General features: G+C 42.8%; 1 protein-coding gene across 2 annotated transcripts in view; it reads right to left on the bottom strand.

The window, feature by feature from the left end:
- Positions 1–503: 503 nt before the first annotated feature.
- Positions 504–18,119, bottom strand: part of LOC118396517 (fibulin-1) — a 51,068-nt gene continuing 33,452 nt past the window's right edge. For both annotated transcript variants that reach the window (XM_035790774.2, XM_035790773.2), the window contains exon 17: positions 504–1,335. In XM_035790774.2, coding sequence (XP_035646667.1) covers positions 1,196–1,335 — 140 coding nt within the window. In that variant the 3' untranslated portion in view covers positions 504–1,195. The remainder of the gene's footprint in view (positions 1,336–18,119) is intronic.

Genomic DNA, 18,119 nt, shown 5'->3' with positions numbered 1-18,119 from the left:
CAAAATGTTTCTAGCTCCAACAGTGCAGTAATTCCTAATAAATACAAAAAAAGAACCATAATCCAGGGAATTATCTCCTCAGTACCTTGAGAGCCGTCCGTGTAGACGGGCTGGGCTCCTGATGAATGTCACTCCTTCCTCCATTGTCTGAAGCATTGGAAAGCTCTGCCTGGGCCTCAACCACGGGGATGATTACAGCCCCATCGTTAGAACATTGCTGTCATCTGCTCCACCAACAGCGTCTCATGTCCACTAGGCTGACTTAGTGAGAGTAGGGAGAACCGTTCTGGTTCAGTGACTAACCTAATTAGGGCTGTGGTTCCTGGTTCCTAGTGCCTATGTACCCTTTCTCTCTCCCCTGACTCGCCCTTTTTTTCCTGCACTCTCAATCACTGTACCAGAAATGACTTCTGTCCCACCTTTCCTCCAAATGAACACAAGTTAAATTCACCAACCAACCTGAAGCTTTCACTTGCCCGCACACAAAGAAAAGGCTTCATAAGTAAAAACAAGATGGTTTATTTAGTACCGTAACACCTTTCGAGGTCTATAAAGTAAGAAAAGGAAATGTAATACACACCATGAACCTATGGGTAAGTGTTACATTCAACTGTTAAATCCTTCAATGGTGTTTCACCTCTCCATGTCTACGCATGCACTTTCAATTCACAATCACAGTCTATTGTCTTTCAGCATGACAGCATGCTTACATTACACGATACAGTATGTGAGTCTTCACATCAAGCTCTGTGTGCCAGATGCATGCGTCCACTCATGGCTTGTTACATCAATTTCTATTACATGTAAACTGACTGGGAAGTGTGCCTTATTTTCATACAATAAAAAAAGCGATTAAGCGGCTTGTGGTCTGTTTATCTTCATGGAAACGGAATGAAAATGAACAAAAGTTAGTTACAATGTGTTGTTTTTATCAGGAATTACTTGTGTTATACCTCCCAATGGTGTGCATGCACATCCTTGTAGTTAAACACCTAAATAATCTTCCTTTTCTCCTCCATGCACTCAGAATTCAAATTTCTCTTCATGTTAGGACGGTAAGTTATAGTACGGTGGTAGTACTGTGTGGTAGTAATGTGTAATTGGAAGTACTTTGTGGCTATTATGTGACGGTGCTGGTAGTACTGTGGTAGAACTGTGTGGCTATGTGTGGTGGTGGTGGTGGCATGTCCTAAACTCAGAACCAGAACTCGGAAACGAAGATGTGGACATTGACGATGTTCCGATGAGACACCACCCCAGAGGTGACATAGTTCATAGCCAGCTTCAACACCATGTTTAGCGAGCCAATCAGGGGCTTCACCTGTCGGACGACACCTAAGGGAGACACAGAGGGATAGTCAGAGAGTGAAGGGTACCAAACCTACTGGGTAAGGAGGGGGGTGTTATGACTGACCATCAAGTTAGCTTAATTAAAACAGTTTTATTTTGTTTGCAGTCATCCTTACAGGGGATAGGAAACGTTTCTCTACATTTTTTGCATTCCTACTCGTAACTTACTGTATGGAAGTAATAGGCCCATTCAAGTTCTATCTCGGGACATTCTAGAATGAAAAGTGGCAGCAGGGATGGATCGATGTTGTTTTCTTCTCATCACGTGCAGCAATACTATTACTGGAGCCTGGTGACGTGCTGACCTCATACGATGAGAGGAATGTCAAACCTATTGATGTGAATCAGGCTTTTATTTTTCTCCTTCATCCCTCCCTCCCTCCCTCCATCCACCCGTCCCCCACCTTCCTCCCTCCAACCGCCAACCTCCCTTGGAGGACAAGCAAAAGAGACACTCTCCTATCACGGTAACAACGTGGGGAAAACACAACACCACTGCTTTAGACCGAGACCCAAGAATGACCGAATGCACATGGAATTTGTTTGAAGCTCTTTTTAAGTGAACATGCGATTACAGGGTGAAAGAACGACCGTGTTTATCCAGGCTGTCAGCAGGCCCTTTTCTCTGCGGAGGGCTGGTGACATTTCAGCTCAGTCCTGTTTGAACAGCCATCGCCCAGCGTGCAGCCAGGCAGCACAATCACTGCACTGTCCATTCACTGTTGTCTTTCTCTCTATCTATCCATCTCTCTTGTTCTCTCTCGATGGTTTCTCACACAGAGAGACAGGTATTAGATGAAGTAGGTATTGGTCTCATAATTCAAAAATATATTGAATTCAATGCGGTAAAGTCTATCAAAAGTACAGCCTGATGAATTATCTTAAATCAAATCAACAAGATGTCCCGCCATCACTCAATGTGACTCATGAAAAGCCTTTTTACCACAATTGTCATAAACCAGTGAGATACATTTAGTCATGAGTATTTCCATGTTAAAAGCCCCATGAGCACTAACATATGAAGTTCATATGAGCACATAAAATTTGATGTCAAACGAAAGCCAGAGAAACTAAGGCTTTTATAAATGTTTCTACGGTTTCCATCTTAAAAATTAGGAATATGCGAAGGCTTTGACTTCTGGTCAAACAGATGGAAAAGGGTTCTTAGAAAAAAGAAAAAGTCATAAAAGGTATTTGAAATACATCAAAACACAATAATGTTGGAGTAAAGACCCCTACCAACTAAAATTAACATTTTATATTTAGTTTTGGAGAAATTATTTGGCATACGTTGACTAAATATTGCCTATTGTCTTGTCATTACAAAATCAGTAACATAATGACTGAATTGGCTACAGTGGGAATTCATTGTAGTAACAAATCACAGTTGGGTCACCTACTACTGTCCTCCCTTCCACTGGCATTCTGTTATGACCGGTCTGGACTAACCAAATGTGGTCTTGTTTGGAGGTGGAGCTCATTCAAATAATAGCCCGTGTGTATTATAATACCCAAACATGTACAACAAGGAAGATGTAAACATTTTTCTACCATGAAGAGACGGACATTCATAATTATGCATTTCTGTATAATACAGATCAAAGACCCATGATTTCATTCTGTTACCATCAGTCTCTTAATGGGTGTTAATCCACTTCACTTACAGAATTAGGATCTTAATTTGAGCACTCTTTCGTTGCTGAGAATTTTCCTGCACAGAAGGAAATGCAAACTTGTAGTGTATTTGAGGTTTAAAAATGTTTCTAACATTTGTAATTTCTACATTGACATTTCAGACTTGATTTGCCCATTAATTATAATCCACATAATTCACATTTCCTGTTGCTGCAGGATTATTTTCCTGCTGTAGCAAACTGGCTCAAATTAAGAACCTACATCTGTATTATAGTTCAATAACCAAAACATGTTTTTGTAAAACATGGTCATATAAAAAACAGGGAGATTTTACCGTCCATCTGTTACCAAACTTTACATCTGCACTGTTCTTCGATTAAATGTGATTTTGGAAACTGGAAATAAAAAGTATTCCTTGTGCATAGAGTTGCATGGTTTGTTTAACTTTGCAATCAATGGTTTTTGTTTGGCATATTTTTAAAGTGAAAAATCGGAGTCTCAGCATCATCCTGTTTCTGTGGAATTGCCCTCATTCTCACCATAGGGCAAACGATGAAGATCAAGGGTGAGCTGGTTGCTGCAAATGTCCTCTGGGGTGGACACTGGCACGGTGTGGGGTTAAAATCTAGACCCTCTCTAAAACGCTAACATTATTTTCTCTTCTCCTCTCTTGCCTTCTCCCTGTCTCATCTTCTCCTCTTCCTAACGGCGCCTGCCTGATGTTTGTGGCACCATCATTGAGGCCCGCGAGGGTAAATGAGTCCCATGTGTTGGACGACGGGAAGCGGACTGGTCTGTCACGCGAAACAGCCATGAAGGCAGGCAGACATTCCTTCAGGGATCCATCTTTAGGCGGCAGCAAGAGAAGCTCAACCAGAGTCAGTCTTACTGAGCCTACCCTCTCGTCCCCTCTCCCTTCTCCCAGTCAGTCTGGATCCCTGCGGCCACACAGAAGATTCCAGAAGATTCCAGCGATAAGCGCCTGAAGAGTGTGGAATAGGGCCCTTCTTACCAGGGTTGCCCCCTTGTTTTGGTGTTTTGGGACTCTGTTGCGTAGTGACACAGGGCTGAGAGATTGTGGGGAGCGGGACGGGGGTTTTATTGTTTTCCAAACCGTCAGCTTCATCAGAGAGAAGGAACCTCTGTGTGAACTCAACGGCAGCGCTGCAGCACTAATGTTCAGAAAAATAAAGGACATGGAAAAACAGATTGGGGCTTTGCGTATATGAAACAATTATCATCACGAGCAAATGGAGGTGGCATGTTGTTCAGTTATACAAGTGCCAAATATTCACTCAATACGGAGAGATAATTTAGACATAAAGTTGACTGAGTTTGGGAATTGATCCACTGCATGTGAGTCGTTGACGTACAACAAGATATACTACCAATGCAACATGTGCACTGTGTGCAATGCATGAGAAGAAACAGAGTTCATGAAGTTCAAATTTGCCCATGTAACTTCGAAGTTAGTCAGTTCACAGGGTTCAATATTGGATGAACTAGAAGACCCAATCAAGACGAGCGAGAGCGAGACGAGCACAATGAAACATATTATTCATTATAAATACAGTATGGCGCACCACAATACGGCATGGGTTTCACATTCACAATAGCCCTGTTTTATTGGGAGTAGAGCAATGGTTTCAGATCATAAATGTGATCCGAATCCAATGGAGGCTCTAAATGTTTTTTATTACAGGGGTCAGCTGGGGCCAAGTTTGCTGCTGGCGCAAACAAAATATCTCAAGGACAAATGAAAATCGGAGGGACAAACAAGCAAAATGTTACATTATTTTAAATTTACATGATGTAAAAAAAATACACTAGACAATGTAGGATTCAACCAAATGTTGCCCTGAGCATCTACAGTCAAAACTCCTCAATATCTAAATGGCATTGCACAACTCTGTTACGCCTGTAGGCGTCTCATGGCTTTCTCAGGTGCGGTGCTCAGTTCTACCGTCAGCAGCTTTACATGTCGTCACTGATCAGTGAGGTGCGGCAGCTGAGTCCCTTGATTGGCTCAACATAGCTCAGCAAGTGGCCGAGTGATGTAGTGCATGAGGTGCGTGTTCCTCTTAATCATCCCAAGTTTTAATTGCGCAGTTAAACCAGCCAGATGTTACACCTGAAGAGGCTCGTAAGAAGCCTTATAAGGGCTCTATGCTTCAGCATGTTTCACATCCACAGCACACAGAGTACTGTATCCTCCATGAAGACAAGGCATCTACAGCTGGAGCTCAACATACTAGCTATGAATCTGAGGTGAAACCAAACCACCACAACCACATAATCATTGCAAACATTTCACTCGGTCACGAGCTGTGGTGAGGTGAAAACCTCAAAGCTACCAGGTTTTACTTTGATGCAATCATATCGTCAGTACCTGAGGTGTAGGCCATTACACATAAACAATAAAAAAGACCAGATCTCTCACTGATATCATCTCTCCTCTACTTTGTGTATTTAGTACATTCCAGGATATGATTGTACGCCTACAGTACGTCTGAAAGTGCTCTGCTCTGCTATCCCTCGGAGTGCGTTGAGGTAGTATATCTGGGAGTACGTTGAGGTAGTATATCTGGGAGTGCGTTGAGGTAGTATATCTGGGAGTGCGTTGAGGTAGTATATCTGGGAGTGCGTTGAGGTAGTATATCTGCCGCAGGGTGCAGAGGTGATCCCACCATGTTCCAACCTCCATCAAACACACAGCTGCACAAACTCCCTGTTCCCCAGAACTTTCCGGCACACCATAACATAGCCTGTAAGTAGAAGAAAGCGTTAACACTAGAGGCGCAGAGGCAGTCATTTTGACTGCATATGAATTTAAAATTGAAATATCTCTTACATTTTTTAAAGTCATGCTGCCCTCCTTCCTTGAATTTTCATAAATAAGTATATATATATATATAGATATATATATCTATATATATATATTTGTTTTAACCTTTATTTTACTAGGCAAGTCAGTTAAGAACAAATTCTTATTTTCAATGACAGCCTAGGAACAGTGGGTTAACTGCCTGTTCAGGGGCAGAATGACAGATTCGTACCTTGTCAGCTCGGGGATTCGAACTTGCAACCTTTCAGTTACTAGTCCAACACTCTAACCACTAGGCTACCCACATATGTTGTTAGAATTTAGATATCACCATTGGTGATTTTAGCATGTAAATCTTGGTAGGGCAAACGAAAGCCACTACACCACACAACACTAAACAACACATTAACAATGAAAGCTCATACAATATTCAATGATTACTTTTCTCTAAAAAATAGGTTATAGGCTACACCACCAAGTCAGAACAATAGGCGAAATTAAGAGGGGAAAATATACCAAATTATTAGGGTGAAGCACATAAGCTACTAACAGCTTACTACACAACATACACTTAGTATTACTTTCTCAGCTACAGTATACATATCTCCCTGGCATATTACATCATCTATGCAGCAGCATATAATACATTTTTGGACTCACCTTGTTGTGATGTGCTCACTTGAATTGGAAGGTGGCGCGGCAGTCCTTCGTGGACAGATTTTGTCATTAAACTTTGTCATCAAAGTCTGGCATTCTCTGGATTTATGGTGCTATCAAGACCACTGAGAACTCGGAAAAATGAGGTTGAATCATGATGACGTCAGTGATCTTCAGGTCGTAGCTCTTGAGCACTGATACGTTCCATCTATAATTTATTTTCATTATTTCTCTTCATATGACAAAGATTAAAGAAGATTTTCCAGTAGATTGTCGACTTGATGATGACTGCTAGCTAAGATTCAGTCCAATCAAAGCTGCTGTAGATATAACGTGATGTAACGTAATTTTATCTGTGGCCAATGACCTTGAGCCTTCTTGGATGGGCACTTCTAATGTATCTCTATGGCAGCACCCAAGAGGATTGAATTTTCAGAGCTCTACCCTTAGATTTGGCGGTGACGTAGTGTCCCCACGAGTGACAGAACACTGAGTCGATCACGGCGCAACTAGAGAACATTACCAACCCCTACCCTCCATATTTTCCAATTGGCTGCCCCAGCACCAGAGAAAGCACTGAGGTAGTCTGAAACACCTGCATTTTGGAGCGGCCTTACTCAAGAAAGCAAAAAAGATAACAATTATTAACTCAATAATTATTATTATTTTTAAATTACATTGTTTGCAAACAAATATTAATAACAAAATAACATGCAAAACAGGCAACCCTGATTTTTTTAAGCTAAAAATGTGGGGCTCAAAACAGGTGGGGCTCTGCCCTGAATGACTGGTCGCCACTAGATATCACGAACGGAATTTGTGTTATAACAAGTTTTAGGAGGACATGTCATTTCTTTCCCTGGATTGCCAAAAAGTGACATTTTCTAATCATCCTATAGAGTCACATGCAGGTAAGACGTTTTGATTTCTATCAGAGGAGCCTGGTGGGAGGAGCTATAGGATGACAGGCTCATTGTAATAGCTGGAATGGAACCAATGGAACAGAGTCAAACGTGGTTTCCATGTTTGATGTGTTTGATACATTCCATTAATTCCATTCCAGCCATTACAATGAACCCGTTCTCATATATCCCCTCCCACCAGCCTCCTCTGAGTTCTATATAGTATCAGATAGAGCAGATTCTGAGATTTCCAAAACACTTACCCTTGCTAAATACATTTCAAAATATACATTTTTCCATGAATAACCGCTGTTCTTTTGCGCTCCACACGTGAGATCCCCTACAGTAACATAAACTAAGAAAAATGTTATGGTGTTCTTTGATTGTTACCCAAGACCTTCATGAATACAACCAAAGGGTACTTTTTCTGATAGGATATGGGAAATGTACTTATTAGACAGTTAGAATGTTGCAGTCAAAATGGCTGCTCATTGGCGTAGTAAGGGGGGTTATTTTATGTGTTAAATACATGGTAGCAGAGGAGACACTGCCACAAAACAAAGTGAAGCAAATGTCAGGAGGCTGCAAGGAATATAATATTAAAGGGTTACATGTAAACAGTACAATTTCGGGGTTTTCTGGTTTCTACAACTCGGCGAGGAAGTGTATGACAAAATCCAAAATGAACGGGTTTAACACCAGAAACAAATGAAAAGCATGCGTCGGCCTTACCACAGTATTGTATAATGACACGCTGGCCGTGGTGCGATGCATACTCCGTGCTGTTAAACCATTGGACAAAGGCCAGGCAGAGCACGCTACGGCCCAGGCCCAGTCCGCTCTGAGAGAGGCATAGGATTAGCATGAAACCCCTTGGGGACCGGACCATAGGGCACGGGCCTGACTGGCCTTTCTTGTGTGTTTGGTATAGCTCCTGATCACAACCAACTGACCGATGGTTGGGCAGTCCAGCCAGGCTGTCTAAACAGTCCCTTGACCACTCCAAAGGAGACGCGAGCACTGAACACCCCCAGTCTGAAAGGCCAGCTCGTGTGGTTTGGTATTTCAAGGTCATTTAGCAATGAGTCACAGTTACAGATCAAATGAACCGTTGGACGCATGCAATCATGCTCCACTGCTTGTGACATCATTGAAAAAAGTAGCTACAGTAGCTGGAAGGAAAAGATTGCTGCTTTTCTTGGACTTTCTATGTTCAGTGGTTGTTTAATGGATGAGTAGCATTGATGATATAGTAACATATAGTCACATTATCTTTATCGTGACCTTCACATCGTAGTAAAAGTGACCTTGTACAGTAACCTAAACTACCGCTGAGGAGCATAGGACAAATTAGACAAAAGCACTCTATATCTAGAAACATGACATTAAAACCTACAACAGAAGTTGATGCTGGATTTGGTGGACTTCCTGGAAACATTGATTTATCAACATGCGCATTTCCTGAATGTCTTTTGGATCCATATTTGATGTACGGATACAGTATGTCAGTATCCCTGGATACCTTTCATTACATTATCTGTATTGGCCAAAAATATATACATAAAGCAGTGGTGGTCGGTGCCATTTAAGATGAGGGAGGACGATTTATTTTCATGAGACTGGCCTTATTTCTATCACAGCATACTGGATGACTCTCATTCATATTCCATTCACCTAGTTCAATGTAACAGCGATAGGTTTAGGCAACTACATAATATTCAAATGTTCCCTAGACCCATCCTGAGGTATCCTATGAATGAAAGTTTACAACGTATGTGCAGATAGGTCGAGAGACAAATATGTGACATTCAATACCGCCTAGCACACTCTTGCCTGCATCTAGCTGATATAGGGTGTAATCATTAGTCCAATATTTGCAAACGAGAGTTTCTATTGGACAAATTAAGGTATGTTAATCCCCGTTTTGTTCCATTTGCTTCCGTTTAAGAAATGTTTTTCAACAGAATTTGCGATCACACATAAACACAGTTCACTTTCATAGCAGCCACGTTGTATTCCTTCTCGCATCTATGCGCTCTCTCGTCCTCTCACCTCTTCCCTTCACTTGTTGATTTCAATGCACAACACACCAGGCGAAAAAACCTTTCCAAGCCAAACTGATACACACAGCCAACATCGTTCTCACCATATTCGCTAATGTAACGTCATAGTCAGCATAGCTAATAGAACTAGCGTGTTACTAACCCACTACAATCATGCAGTAACATTACAATGTACAGTCAGTAAGCAGTTACACCGGTGGGCCCCAGTGGCAATAAATTAGCAATACCAAAAGCTTACCTTGACTTGGAAAATCTCCAGTGTTGTATTGGAATGTCATAGCCAGCTAGCTAACCTAGCATCCCTCAGTTTGAGCAGGGTGTTTGAGTAGGCTAAACTAGCTAGGTGCATTTGATATCTAAGTAAGTGTAACTAGAAGTGAAAACAAATGAGGAGATCTCTCTCACTATTCCTCTTTTGCTTCTCCTTCATTTTAGAAGATATTAATTTGTTCAAAACTATTGTCTTTCTCTCTCTTTGAGTCAACTACTCACAACATTTTATACACTGCAGTGCCAGATAGCTGTAGGTTATGCTTTCAATACTAGATTCATTCTCTGATCATTTTATTGGGTGGACAACATGTCTGGTCATACTGCAATAGTTCTAATAGTCTGGAGGGTGCCCTCTGGAAGTTGTGTAAGTATAAAGAAGGCGGTGAGAACCATGAGCCTACTAGGTTTAGTATTGAAGTCAATGTACCCAGAGGAGGATGGAAGCTAGCTGTCCTCTGGCTACACCATGGTGCTACCCTACAGAGTGCTGTTTGTATATGTATTTATTATGGATTATGGATCCCCATTAGCTGCTGGCAAAGCATTACATTACATTACAATACATTCACAGATTTCACAACATACTGTGTGCCCTCAGGCCCCTACTCTACCCCTAGCACATAACTATAGTACTAAATCCATGTGTGTGTATGTCTCTGTGCCAATATTTGTATTGCTTCACTGTCCCCGCTGTTCCATAAGGTGCTTTTTTAAATCTGTTTTTTAAATGCTGCTTACTGCTAGAGTTCCATGTAGCATGGCTCTATGTAGTACTGTGTGCCTCCCATAGTCTGTTCTGGACTTGGCGACTGTAAAGGGACCTCTTGTGGCATGTCTTGTGGGGTATGCATGGGTGTCCAAGCTGTGTGCCAGTAGTTTAGATAGACAGCTTGGTGCATTCAGCATGTCAATACCTCTCACAGATAAAAGTAGTGATGAAGTCAATCTCTCCTCCACTTTCAGCCAGGAGAGATTGACATGCATATTATTAATATCTGTAACAGCAGATTTCATCCTCTTCGTCTGAAGAGGTGCAGCAAGGATCGGACCAATACGCAGCGTGGTAAGTGCCCATGACGATTTTAATAAGAAAAGCCTGAACACTATGAAATACAAAACAATAAACGATAACGTGAAATAACCAAACCGAAACAGTACCGTGTGGCGACAAACACTCACACGGAAACAAACACCCACAAACCAACAGTGAAACCCAGGCTACCTAAATATGGTTCTCAATCAGGGACAACAATAAACAGCTGCCTCTGATTGAGAACCATATCAGGCCAAACACAGAAATAGAAAAAACATAGAAACACAAACATAGACTGCCCACCCAAACTCACGCCCTGACCATACTAAATAAAGACAAAACAAAGGAAATAAAGGTCAGAACGTGACAATATCAGCTCTCTGTGTGCATCCAAGGGCCAGCCGTGCTGCCCTGTTCTGAGCCAATTGCAATTTTCTGAAGTCCTTTTTTGTAGCACCTGACCACATGACTGAATAGTAGTCAAGGTGCGACAAAACTAGGGCCTGTAGGACCTGCCTTGTTGATAGTGTTGTTAAGAAGGCAGGGTAGCGCTTTATTATGGACAGACTTCTCCCCATCTTAGCTACTACTGCATTAATATGTTTTGACCATGACAGTTTCCATTCTAGGGTTACTCCAAGCAGTTTAGTCATCTCAACTTGCTCAATTTCCACCTTATTATTACAAGATTTGGTTGAGGTTTAGGGATTAGTGAGTGTTTTGTTCCAAATACAATACTTTATGTTTTAGAAATATTTAGGGCCAACTTATTCCTTGCCACCCACTCTGAAACTAACTGCAGCTCTTTTTTGAGTGTTGCATTGATTTCAGTTGTTGTAGTAGCTGACGTGTATAGTGTTGAGTCATCCGCATACATAGACACTCTGGCTTTACTCAAAGTCAGTGGCATGTCGTTAGTAAAAATTGAAAAAAGCAAGGGGCGTAAACAGCTACCCTGGGGAATTCCTGATTCTAACTGGATTATATTTGAGATACTTCCATTAAAGAACACCCTCTGTGTTCTGTAAGACAAGTAACTCTTTATTCACATTATTGCAGAGGGTGTAAAGCCACAACACATACGTTTTTCCAGCAGCAGACTATAATCTTTAATGTCAAAAGCTGCACTGAAGTCTAACAAGACAGCCCCCACAATAATTTTATCATCAATTTCTGTTGAGGCTACTGTCGACCTTCTTTGCAAGGTAATGTGTTTTAATAAATTATTTGGTGATGTGATTATATTTAGTATTTATATACACTGCTCAAAAAAATAAAAGGAACACTTAAACAACACAATGTAACTCCAAGTCAATCACACTTCTGTGAAATCAAACTGTCCACTTAGGAAGCAACACTGATTGCCAATACATTTCACATGCTGTTGTGCAAATTGAATGGACAACAGGTGGAAATTATAGGCAATTAGCAAGACACCCCCAATAAAGGATTGGTTCTGCAGGTGGTGACCACAGACCACTTCTCAGTTCCTATGCTTCCTGGCTGATGTTTTTGTCACTTTTGAATGCTGGCGGTGCTTTCACTCTAGTGGTAGCATAAGATGTAGTCTACAACCCACACAAGTGGCTCAGGTAGTGCAGCTCATCCAGGATGGACAATCAATGCGAGCTGTGGCAAGAAGGTTTGCTGTCTCTGTCAGTGTAGTGTCCAGAGCATGGAGGCGCTACCAGGAGACAGGCCAGTACATCAGGAGACGTGGAGGAGGCCGTAGGAGGGCAACAACCCAGCAGCAGGACCGCTACCTCCGCCTTTGTGCAAGGAGGAGCAGGAGGAGCACTGCCAGAGCCCTGCAAAATGACCTCCAGTAGGCCACAAATGTGCATGTGTCTGCTCAAACGGTCAGAAACAGACTCCATGAGGGTGGTATGAGGGCCCGGCGTCGCCATGTGGGGGTTGTGCTTACAGCCCAACACCGTGCAGGACGTTTGGCATTTGCCAGAGAACACCAAGATTGGCAAATTTGCCACTGGCGCCCTGTGCTCTTCACAGATGAAAGCAGGTTCACACTGAGCACATGTGACAGACATGACAAGAGTCTGGAGACGCCATGGAGAACCTGCAACATCCTCCAACATCCTGCCTGCAACATCCTCCAGCATGACCGGTTTGGCAGTGGGTCAGTCATGGTGTGGGGTGGCATTTCTTTGGGCGGCCGCACAGCCCTCCATGTGCTCGCCAGAGGTAGCCTGACTGCCATTAGATACCGAGATGAGATCCTCAGACACCTTGTGAGACCATATGCTGGTGCGGTTGGCCCTGGGTTCCTCCTAATGCAAGACAATGCTAGACATCATGTGGCTGGAGTATCAGCAGTTCCTGCAAGAGGAAGGCATTGATGCTATGGACTGGCCCGCCCGTTCCCCAGACCTGAATCCAATTGAGCACATCTGGGAGATCATGTCTCATTGCACCACAGACTGTCCAGGAGTTTAGGCCAGGTCTGGGAGGAGATCCCTCAGGAGACCATCCGCCACCTCATCAGGAGCATGCCCAGGCGTTGTAGGGAGGTCATACAGGCACGTGGAGGCTACACACACTACTGAGCCTCATTTTGACTTGTTTTAAGGACATTACATCAAAGTTGGATCAGCCTGTAGTGTGGTTTTCCACTTTAGTTTTGAGTGTGACTCCAAATCCAGACCTCCATGGGTTGATAAATTTGATTTCCATTGTTCATTTTTGTTTGATTTTGTTGTCAGCACCTTCAACTATGTAAAGAAAAAAGTATTTAATAAGAATATTTCATTAATTCAGATCTAGGATGTGTTAGTGTTCCCTTTATATTTTGAGCAGTGTATATATATCAACAAAAATGATAACTTTGTTTTACAATTTCAATTTTTATGAAATTCACTGAGGATGGTGGTCTTCCCCTTCCTCCTATGAGAAGCCTCCACTGACATAATGTGGAAATAAATGAGTCAAATATAAATAATCAAAATAAAGCTGAAATAAACAGCTGCGTGGCTGTGGAGATACTAGTAGGGAGTGATGATGAACAACTGTATACAAATCAAGTGGAGCGCAGAGGAGAGGGAGACAAGTACTTAGTTAGCTATGTCTGGCAAATTATTGTAATACACTTACAGTAAGAATCCATGGTGTCTCAATGTGTGTGGGTATAGTATGTGTGTGAGGATGTATGTAGGCATATTGTATGTGCAGGCGTATGCAGAAGAGTGCAATATTGCATGCAAGCTTACATACATTCTGTGGGCGCATGTGTGTGTGACAATATCTAGCATCAGTGTAGACCAACCCGGGGAAGAGAAGGCGTTGTGTGTTTGGCTGTGCTGTGGGGTTGTCGGGTGGAGAAGACACTGTTTTGATTAGCTGTACTAATCCCCTCAGTGACAGGCAGGCAAGCAGGCAGGGATTCTTCATGGGCTTGGCCCACTCTGGTGGGGCCTGCTGATGCCATGTCATGATTCATGATCATCCCCTGACAAGACAGCCTCTCTCTCTTTCTCTCTCATTCACTCTCTCTTTCTCTTTATCTCCCTCTTTCTCTTGCTCTCCTTTCCCGCTCTCTGCTTATCACCCTACCCTTCACAGTTCCGTCATCAGCTCCACACGAACCACACAAAGACAACACGTAAACTAGATTGCACCTGAAATGGCAACCTATTGCCTAGTATGATTCCTTGTGAAACTAGAAGAACAAAAAAAGATCATGATTTTGGGGGGAATTGTATCCTTAGAAGGGTCCTTTGGAGGAAGGATTGTTGAAATGTGTATCTTAAAGCGTAATTGAGAAATAATTCATTGGTTTTGTAATATTTGTGATATTTTGGTCTTACCCAGGCCTCCTTTAAGACTCCATAACGTTTCATCGGTAGTTGCTTTTCTGCTTGTTCTGTAATATGAGTAGTATTTCAATTTCAATAAAAATCTTACATCTTTGAATTTTGAAAAATATAAACATGAATATTGAAAACATTTTATTTGGCCAATTTTTCTATATACTCTATGGGAATATCAAAGTTCCACAGTGGGATCTATGGTACTTTATGATCCATTACCAACAGAGTGAATGTCAAAATGGATTCAAAATGGATTCAAAATGGATTCAAAATGGATTCAAAATGGATTCAAAATGGTCGATGATGGATGTGCAATGATACAAATAAAAGGAGAGCTGTGATTGGTTACATTGCCTACTATGCCAATTTCTCTGTATAAAATGGGCGATAACTTTAAAACTAGCATAGATCCCACTCGGGAACTTTGATATACATGTAGATTATATTTATTTCAAACACTATATTGAAGAATTTGCCAAATCTGAAATTTTATATTTTCAATATTCATGTTATATTTTTCAATATCCATAAATGTACGTAAGAAATGTGTGGTTGGAATAAAAAATAATACTCATATTACATAGCAAGCGCTAAAGTGTCATATGACACCAACAGATTTGTGCACCTACCGATGAAACATTATGGAGTTTTAAAGCAGGCCTGGGTAAGGCCAAAATGTCACAAATATTCAAACTTCAATGAACTATTTCTCAATTATTATGTTTTAAGATACAAATGTCAAATAAATGTGAACAATCCTTCCTCCAAAGGACTTTGTGAAAATTCCGAAAATCATGGTCTTTTTTTTGTTCTAGTTTCGTGAGGAATCACCCTAGTGCACTATACAGTATAAGGTGCCATTTCAGACACATTCCTAGACTTAAGCCTCAAACCCCACTCTTCCACAGTAACACTCTGCTAATATTTGATACACCACGGTCAAATTACACCAGCTACTGTGGAAGACTCCATTGACACAGACAGGTTACTTACTCCATGGTTCCCTTCAGAGCACGCCATCTCCTTGCCAATAACGTAAAAAAATAGGCATTCCAAATTGTTTGGGAATAATTGAACCACAAGCATTTTTCTACTTGCTCTCTACAATGGTTGGAATCAAGCTGTGGATTCTGGGCCCTCTGGTCAGTCCAGGGAAGCTTTATATGGACCATTGTTGGTGGTTTTGACTTACTGTCGGATGATACAAGCATCAGCAAAGGATGAGGTTGAGGAACTACCCTGCGATGGTTGGCTCATTTCCCCACTCATGATGGCCAGAAGGAAAGCTTCAAACCCTTCTGTGGAGAATCTGGAGATGCTACTCCCACCCTCTTTCTTCTCTAATATAGATCACATGTTGCTACTCCAGCTCAGCCCCATCCCTATTCTCATCTTCATTCCCACCCTCAGTACCAGCCCCAGCCAAGCCATGGCTACCTTTGCCTGCTAACATGAGCATGACGTGAGCTCAGTCCATCCACACCATGCGTTCACTGGGAGTGGTGTTAAAACAATATTAGTCCCACTGGGAAAGCATGGCCTGGGAGAGGAAGTCAAACAGGGGGAACCACCAACACCACTGGCGAGACCACCATCAATCTGTAGCACACCACACACGCACACATATACACACATCACTACCATCACAACAAACTGCAGCAGAGGAAAGCCCCTGATTCTGGACCACCACCTGCTCCCTGTGCTGCAGACCACAGAACCACAAAACCCTTGTTTTTAAATGGAGTAGCTCTGCAGTCCACCTGCTGGCTTCCAGAATCAATCATCCTATCCTGTCTCTTCAAACAGGCGTTGTCCTCAATCTGACCAAATCAGAATTGCACGTGTGATAGTGCAAGATCGTCTCAGTAATGCATACCTCTTCCTTCACCGTTTGTCTTTCCGAATATGCGTCATCTGATTGTGCCAGTGATGATGTCCCAGTCATGACACACCATCAAGCTGGATCTACTTTATCTCTACCTGTAGTGCCGTAAGACACCATGTACTGCCACGACCACACAGCGCCCGTTGTGCGGTCATGGCAGTACGGCGGTGCTGGGCTAGGCCCTGGGCTCCAGGACATTGGATTCGGTGAGTGTTTTATTGGTTGTGATCATGTTTTCTCGAGCGTTGGGGGGGGGGGGGGGTTGTTGGGTTAGCACAGATGCGGCTGGCTGTCAAGGCTGTCACCCAGACGTGACAGAGCTGGGAAAACCTCTCCTATGACACTGATGGATGACTACAGAAGAGTGGTGCGGCTCTCTCGCAGTGTGTGGCTCGTTGTATAGCCAGTGTGAGAGTGGGTGAGACTGTGCGTCACTGTGTGAAACAGAGCCCCAACTCAGAATCATTTTCCCAAAGTAGCAGTGTACCAAACTTAAACGGTTTACGCTGGTCAAAGTGGTCAGTCTATTAAAAGCGGTATTGGTGAATACAAAAGGAGGACTTTCCTCTCACTCACAAAGTAGATTTATACGCAACTCGTACGGATAGTTTACACGTCAGCTAGCTACAGAGCTAAGCCACAGTCAGTAGCCAAACAAATCAGAGAAGAGCACCACCGCTGAGCAGAACAAACCAAACTCCATAGCTAATCACGGACACGGACACTTCAAAGCAGACAATCACTGACCGAAGCCTTTGTCAGCAGAGCACGTCAACATGGCCGACTAAGGCTAACACGTGAGAGCTGCATCCAATAAGCATCCCAGGGTTTGGGAGAGAAGTGGCTCCTCACAAACAGGGCATAGAGGCCTTTCATGTGGTAGTCAGTTAAAGAACTCTAATGTTCCGTGAGACACTGAGGGCTAGTGAGGGAAATGGAACAATACATTTAACCACATGAATCACAAGGGCCTAAGATTACTTCTGCACACATTGGGCACGCACATACACACACACACACATTCATTCTCACATACGCAAGTCACACACATTCTCTCGCATACATGCACCCGGTTTAACTTCTGAGGAGTGGTGAAGTAAGTACCAAATACCAAAGGATAGTTCATTTATACCCCCAAAAGCAATGACACGATAACCACTGAACTCAACAGATAGTATCTGTACTCTATTGCGTAGTTGTTCGAGTTATGTTTGTGTACGCTTGTGTGTGGGCACCTGTGTGTCTGTGTGACTATACACATATGTATGTGTGCAATGTAAGACCTTGGGTGCGCCCATAGCCTATGAGCTGATGACTGCTTGGCATACTCTCTCCATTTTTTCCCTGCTCAGTTCTGGGAAGAGACAGATGTATGTAGTGATAGGCCATGCCTTCATCCATCACCACAGTATTCATCTCTCACTCTCTCTCCCACTGTCCCCATCCTGCCATTCTCCCATCGCAGAGCCAAAACATCCAAGAGGGCCAAACTATGTGTCACCGGTACACCCCCGTCCTCTTGGGGCCAGGCTTCGGTTCATCTCCCCCAGAGACCGTGAGCAGCGCTGGATCTTCACCAGACCAGTGGAGGCCACAGTAGAGGGATGGGCTCCTAAACGACAGAGGCTCCACATGCAGTCACACCCATTAGGGCTCCTCTCCTCTCTGTTTTA

Source organism: Oncorhynchus keta, chromosome 17 (assembly GCF_023373465.1).
Source record: "Oncorhynchus keta strain PuntledgeMale-10-30-2019 chromosome 17, Oket_V2, whole genome shotgun sequence".
Classification (NCBI taxonomy): Eukaryota; Metazoa; Chordata; class Actinopteri; order Salmoniformes; family Salmonidae; genus Oncorhynchus; species Oncorhynchus keta.
Note: the sequence above shows the minus strand (reverse complement) of the source record. Positions and strands in the feature narration are given on the sequence as shown.